Genomic DNA, 7500 nt, shown 5'->3' with positions numbered 1-7500 from the left:
AGGCCCCAAATTTTTATTCAGAGAATCATTAGTGCTAAGGCATCACCACTGAGTGCATTATGTTCACGATCAATCATTTAAATTAACAGATCTACTTTCGTTTCTGTCACCATTAGATTCAACTCCCACTACGCATGCGCGATTTTCCGATTTTTCCGAGGTTCAGCAGCGAGAGGCAAAATTCGGCATGTTTTGAGAGAGATACATTTGCAGTTTTTCACAATGGGCGTACATGTTCAAGGATTCAAATCATGGAGTTTTGGCATTCGTACCGACGCTGAATACATATCACAGTCAGTGAGGTGAAGTAGTGATAGAGCTCAAATCGGGAGATACCCGTAAAGTCGACAGCTCATTGCGTCGACAGCTCATACACATTTTAGGATCGGTAAAACATTTTTCAGAATACAATTACAATATCGGCACGGTCACACACACACACACACGTACACACGAAAGAGAGGAGAGAGAGAGAGAGGGGAGGGAGGGAGGGAGGGAGAGAGAGAGAGAGACAGAGACAGACAGATAGAGAGACAGAGACGCACACCCACACACACACACACACACTTTTAACGCGTAAACCTTGCATCGTATGTGCACTAGTTTTTCCCCCCCGTTCTTTATTATTTGTTTGCTGTCGACGCAATGAGCTGTCGACGCAATGACATGGACCCCTCAAATCAAGTCACGGAGAAACATGGCTGAAATGGTCGGAGTGGTAGAACACGTTCGATAAGCGATCATAATCGTGTCGAAAGAACCGGGCTTGCTCTGAGTGATTATCGTGTTTAGTACGATTTAGTTACGATGTATCGAAACTAGAAACTCGTGATGGAGACAGGGAAAGTTTGAAACTTTGACAGATCTATATTACGATAGTAAATTATTGCAATGCTGATCGATGTGGGCCTACTAAAGATGTAATCGTTTCTGATGGAGAGGAAAATTATGATTTTTTTCCTTACATGTAAGTTTTGGCACCCCCTCCTCCATCCCGGTGTTTTCGGTTTTTGTTGTTCAGCAGGAATCATCACTCAAGAGCCATGACGGCTTTATTGCCCCCTGTTGAAACATCTTGTGAGCATACGTACACAGTCTTATTCGTTCTTCTTCTTTTTCTTTGTGTGTGTGTGCGTGCGTGCGTGCGTGTGTGCATGTGTGTGTACAAACGCTCTCAACTCTCTCTGTTAAACACACACACTCTCTCACGTACCTCCACACACACACACACACACGCTCTCTCTCTCTCTCTCTCTCTCTCTCTCATCTTAAAATGCATTAAATATTGGCTGAGATTAACTCATATGAATACACAAAAAGCTGCCATACAAGGCTTATAAAATGCTGCTAGAATTGGATAACAGAGGTAAGAAAAAACTGGTTATAAAATGTTAGAATTATTTTATATGAATTTGGATTTGGTTGCGTTTGGTTGAATCAAGGTGTCCAAGATATAAATGCTTTTGTTCGTATACTTCGTGAAAGAATGGTCGATTGTTGGAGGCAGAATTGGAATAGTCCTGTTCAAAACGGTGAAAGATTTGACTTCCTCAGATTGTTTAGTCCTATACAACTCTGCCAACTTATATATCAATGCATGCTGACAGACATTGAAGCGCATTATGACAAAATTTACGTTTGGTATTTCTGACATTGTAATCGCCATCGACAGACACATGCTCCAAATCTGAAATGTCCGATATGTCGATCTTCAATAGAAGAAGAAATTCATTAAATTTTGTACTTTCTTGTCCTGGATTAAAGTGATATCAGATTCAGAGAGTAGTTTATGCCACACAAGTACAGTAAAGAACCATGTTTATTCAGACTGATAGTATTGAAAAGCAGTTGGCTATTTATCTCTATAAAGCATTTAAAAGACGATGTTCATATGTAACATAATAATCTGAAAACGTTTTCCATCTGCACCCCCTTCTGAGGGGCCATGGCCTTATGAATAATCCATCTCTCTCTCTCTCTTTCTCTGAACCATATATTGGGATGGAAATAAACATATGTAAAAAGTGCACTGACAAAATTTAGATTTGGTGTTTCTAATATTGCTGTTCACAGTTTCAGATACTGTATTAGGAGTGAATATGTATATATGTGTCGATTGTGCAACCTGGGTAGGGAAGATGAATTGCATTTTTTGCTATGTTGCCCAGCTTTGAGTGACCTCAGACAAAGATTAATTCAACCTAAATATTATAAAGATCCCTGTGCTTTTAGATTTAATCTGCTCATGTCGTCAAAACATGAGCTTACCCAACAAAACGTGGCCATATACTTATATGAGGCATTGAAGAGACTTCGAATTGTTATTTTGTGAATGTCGTTGAGTATTGTATTAGCTACTTTTGGTTGATTTGTAATGTTGGTTTATCGTGTCAAGTCATTTTCCTTATTTATTTTCTTGTATGACCCCCTTCAGTAAGGGGCTTTGGCCTTAATCTGAATAAAACATCGTTATCGTTATCGTTATCTCTTTCTCTTTTACAACCACGCTCACATACACTTTCTCTCACAACTCCCCTCCCCCCCACCCCCCACACACTTTCTCTCTTACACACACACACACGCACACACACACACACACACACACACACACACACACCCAATGCACACCATCGCCGAGACAGAGACCCCCAACATACCCTCCCCCTCCCCTCCAGTTTTCGTTACGACATGTTTCTTCCTGCTAACGCTGCACAACCCGAAAAAAAAATACATGGGATTAAATTACACTGCTTTTTCCTTTCCTTCGTTTGCTTTTGGTCACGGGTACGGACTGCGCCAGCACTGACACAGCCAGGCAGGTAGCCACCCACGCTTGTTCAGCACAACGACACATTGAACAATATAATATCGGATTTCACACAGGGGCCTGCGGACACTTGAAGTATGAAAAGAAAAGAATGAAAGGAAAGGGAATGGGAAAGATCAAAAGGGACATAGTTTGTAGGGGCGGGGTGGGAGAGATAGGGACGAAGAGAGAGACAGAGACAGAGACAGGGACAGAAACTAACCGAAACGAAAGAAAACGACTGGTAAGAATCGAATCCGAAATGTATTCAGGATGTGGGGGGTGGAATGGGTGGGGGAGGTGTTGGAGGTCGGGGCGGTGGTGAAGAAGGGTGTGCTTCAAACGAATATCGTACACTGGAGGAAAGAAGAAAAACAGACAGAGGGAGAGAAATGATTTTTATAGACCCAGTTGACGGGTTGAGGTTCGTTGTGAAATTGAAACTGTCGCACGGTTCGCAACCGCTTCCTTGTCAGGCGATGGAAGATGAAAGGGTTGTAGTGGTGATGGTGGTGGTGGTGATGGTGATGGTGGTTGTGGTGGTTATGGTAGTGGTGGTTATGGTGATGGTGGTTGTGGTGGTGATGGTGGTTGTAGTGGTGGTGATGGTGATGGTGGCTGTGGTGGTGGTAATGGTGATGGAGGAGGTGGTGGTGATAAAACAGGCATTTGTGATGGTAATGACGATGATGGTAGAGGTGGCGATCCGCAAATGAAGTTCATATCACGTTTGCGCTTGAACTTCCTCTTTTAAAAAAACAAACAAAAAACCAAAAACAAAACAACAACAACAACAACAACAAAAAACCCCAACAAACCCCCCCAAAAAAAACAAAACAAAAAACAACAACAAAAAACAAACAAAAAAACCCGAAGAAGTTAATGTGTTGGTTGGTATACCTTAGACATATTTTGAGTGTTTTAAAAATAAATTATTTATTTATTCACTCTTTTTTTAATTTCTATACAATCCAGTTCGTTTATTGGAATGTTTTTTTTTGTTTGTTTGCAGTCAACAGGATGACGTAAAACAGCCGTGAACGGATTTTCCGTACGTTGTATTGAAGCGGAAGTTTCGGCGGTGGGCTGAGTTGGTGGTGATCCGGAATGGTGTCCGGGTTAAAACGTTTTTGTTTTTTTTTTAAATTAAGAAAAAAGAAGTATATATATATATATATATATATATATATATATATATATATATATATATATATATATATATATATATGTGTGTGTGTGTGTGTGTGTGTGTGTGTGTGTATCTCTCTCTCTCTCTGTGTCTCCCTCTCTCTTTCTCTCTGCGCGCGCGCGCGTGTGTTTGTACCCGTACGTTGTACCCGTGTACGTTTGGACATTATGTTTTCAATATTTCGATGATGACGAATGACGATGGGAGTGAGGAAAATGCTGCTGGGAGGGTTGGGACGGTGGTTGGTTGGACCATTTCGGTTTGGGACTACGTGGTAAGACTGTAGTCTCTTTGTATGTCATAGTCGTGTCCGTCGACTATGACCATCAGAATAGCAGAGGAGGCAACTGCTATCACGACTAATTGGGCTAGAATTTGATTGTAGCAGAGAGTGTCTTGCCCAAGTTACATCCCCACTCTCTCGGCCAAGAGGATTTTAGGACAGTCGGGGTTGGCATGGTTCCCAAAGACCAACTTGCCCCCAAGGCTGCAGCACTTAGAGCCAGTGGAATTTAGCCTCCTAGTTTTAGAGTCATAGTCCTTCGCAAAAGACTGAGCTGTAAATGATTTCCCATTACAATTGAGAAACCATTGATCATACAGCTCTCATAATAACCCAGCGTCAGCCAAGCCAGACGCCTGCAGTGTTGGTCAATAAATCTGAGCAGCACTTAGTTCCGAAAGACGAATCCATGAAGTGGATGACCTTCGAGTACGTGCTCTCAGTCTTCAAATTTGCGCCCAGAGCGCTCTTTTGAGTTTTTGGTTTGATCCCCGGTAGCGTCCCCTGCATGGTGAGTTAAGGTGGACATTTTTTTTCTGTCTGTCAGCTTTAACAAGTGTGCAGACGTCTCCATGCCTTGATCGTTTTCGTATATAATATACCCATGTTTATATCAGCTGCGCACACTAGAAATCCCTAAACCTTTGTCAAGTGAGAGGTGGGTTATGCAAGCACAAACATACCCATCAAAAACACGGTATACCTGGCCCGCTTATCAAGCGGGGTGAAAAAGGGTCATACACATGAAAGACCACTCGTATATGCGAATGAATGTGGGAGTCACTGACCACGAATGAAAAAAAAAGAAAAAAGGAGAAGAAAAAAAGAACCGAACAGCAGAAAATAAATGTTTTCACAAAATACAAAAGATGAATGTCATCAGTGGGATATTTTTCATATGAACAGTGTTTATGAGTTAAGTAAGTAAAGTTTTTCTTTTCATGATGAGCGAAGTACGTAAATGATTGTCTACGGAAAGATCACGTGCTCTGGTGGCATTAGTATCGAGTTCCAAAGCAAATTAGCAGAATAACAGCTCTGTTTGAACAGGTTCTTTTCTCTTCTTCTGAGTTTGAGAGCTGCAAACCCCTCGTTCACTAGTATGGACGAGTGGATTTTTTCACGTGTATGACCGTTTTTACCTCGCCATGTTGGCAGCCGCACTCCGTTTCGGGGGTATTCAGGTCAATTCTTGGTGCAGTAACTATACAGGGAGTGGTGTTGGATGTTGACGATTTATTCTTGTGCTGAAACGTCTGTGAAGCTGATCCCTACAGTATATATATATATATATATATATATATATATATATATATATATATATATATATATATGCATATATATATATATATATATTTTTTTTTTTAACCCGACCGGCTTAACTTACCAGGCACTAGTCGCCACGAGTGTTGGAGACCAGCCAAAACCTAGTTTTGAGCGGGTAACGGTTTGTTGTTCGGGCCATTAACTGTTGTCTACTTTTAGCCACTCCGGGATTCCCAGGTCAGCGTTTAGATGTGGGGCAGGTTAATTTCTGATGCATTCGTGTGGACAGACGCACACATGCACACATAATACACACATGCGCGCGAACGAACACACACACACACACACACACACACACACACACACACACACACACACACAGAGTGACACACACACACACACACACACACACAAACACACACACTCTCTCTCTCGCGCGCAATGCACTTCGAGAATTTGTTAACGGTTTGAACGATAGCTCGTGTCGTCCTTTGACAGATCCATTAGTTTTCATAGTTTGATCATTATTAAGTTAAAATTCTTGTGTAAATTGATTTTCAGGTATGTCTCTCCGTCTCTCTTTTGATCTCTCTCTCTCTCTCTCTCTCTCTCTTTCTCTGTCGCACACACACACATTCACACACAGACATACACACACAGACACACACACGTGTAACACACACACACACACATATATATATCTATATAGGTATATTACAAGTGTGTGTGTCTGTGTGTCTGTATATATAGATACATATGCACAAATCACTTTTTATGGTAAGCAACTGAAATTATTTTAACCCAGACCAGTTTTGTGACTGGGTTCAGCCTTCCCGTTTGAAGATGTACAGACTAATATGATACGACAATGGTTTTGTTTGAAGCAGTTCAGGGTTAGATTCGGAGTCTGTTTGGCATTTTACATTTGATTCTTTTACTTTAGAGATCAGTATTTGCCTGCATGCAGTTTCTTTGCTCTTCTTTTTGTGTTTATCTTATTGGGACCTTGAATCCACCTGCATCTCTCTCTCTCTCTCTCTCTCTCTCTCTCTCTCTCTCTCTCTCTCTCTGTGTCTGTCTCTGTGTTTGTGTGTATGTGTGTTTGTGTTAATGTCTCTGTCCCCCACTTTATATATATAATTGTGTGTGTGTGTGTGTGTGTGTGTGTGTGTGTGTGTGTGTGTGTGTGTGTGTGTGTATACACAGACACATATGTCAGTGACATTACATCAGACTGTACATCAGAAAATAACCTTTTTCTTACTTCATGACTCGTTCACTGCATCCCTCCCTCCCACACTTCTCCCCTCACTCACTGACTAAAACTGGCTTGCATTGCAGACTGACCACCAGCAGAGTTCAACAGACAGAGTTCTCTCCCCTGTCCACACATACACGGGAGAAAAAGATGACGATACTGAAGACGATGACGACGAGAGTGCTGGTGGCTCTGCTGATGGTGACGTCATCTGTGGGCCTGTATAGAAGTCCCGGGATCATTCACCTTCACGAAGACACCGGCACCGGTCACGTGCTGCACTTTCTGCCCCGCCCACCGCACCCGGAGCGAGGCTACATGAAGAACTGCGGTGAGCGTGGTGCTGGTCTTGATGCTGTGTGTGTGTGTGTGTGTGTGTGTGTGTGTGTGTGTGTGTGATGGAAGGAGAGAGTGAGAGTTAGATAGAAGGGGAGAGAGAGAGAGAGAGAGAGAGAGAGAGAGTACGCACACGCGTGTGTAGTATATGTGTGGAGTGTATGTATGTGCGTGTGTGTTTGCACGTGTGTGCGTGTGCGTGTGCGTGTGCGCGCGCGCGCGCGCGCGTGTGTGTGTGTGAGAGAGAGAGAAGGAGAGAAAGAGAGAGTGAGAGTAAGGTAGAAGGAGAGAGTGAGAGTGAGATAGATGGGGAGAGAGAGAGTGTGTGTGTGCGCGCGCGCGTGAGTGGTGTATGTGTGGAG

At 42.6% G+C, this 7500-nt stretch overlaps 1 protein-coding gene across 4 annotated transcripts in view; it reads left to right on the top strand.

Moving 5' to 3' along the window:
- Positions 1-7500, top strand: part of LOC143287741 (uncharacterized) — a 26941-nt gene that overhangs the window by 4063 nt on the left and 15378 nt on the right. The window contains exons 1-3 of one of the 4 annotated variants that reach the window (XM_076595992.1): positions 1060-1077; positions 3819-3857; positions 6886-7133. In XM_076595992.1, the coding sequence (XP_076452107.1) occupies positions 6953-7133 (181 nt within the window). In that variant the 5' untranslated portion in view covers positions 1060-1077; positions 3819-3857; positions 6886-6952. Of the gene's footprint in view, positions 1-1059; positions 1078-3818; positions 3925-6885; positions 7134-7500 lie in introns of those variants that run through there. The other 3 variants (XM_076595988.1, XM_076595989.1, XM_076595990.1) reach the window with 3 other exon arrangements.

This window comes from Babylonia areolata, chromosome 11, assembly GCF_041734735.1.
Source record: "Babylonia areolata isolate BAREFJ2019XMU chromosome 11, ASM4173473v1, whole genome shotgun sequence".
NCBI lineage: Eukaryota > Metazoa > Mollusca > Gastropoda > Neogastropoda > Buccinidae > Babylonia > Babylonia areolata.
Note: the sequence above shows the minus strand (reverse complement) of the source record. Positions and strands in the feature narration are given on the sequence as shown.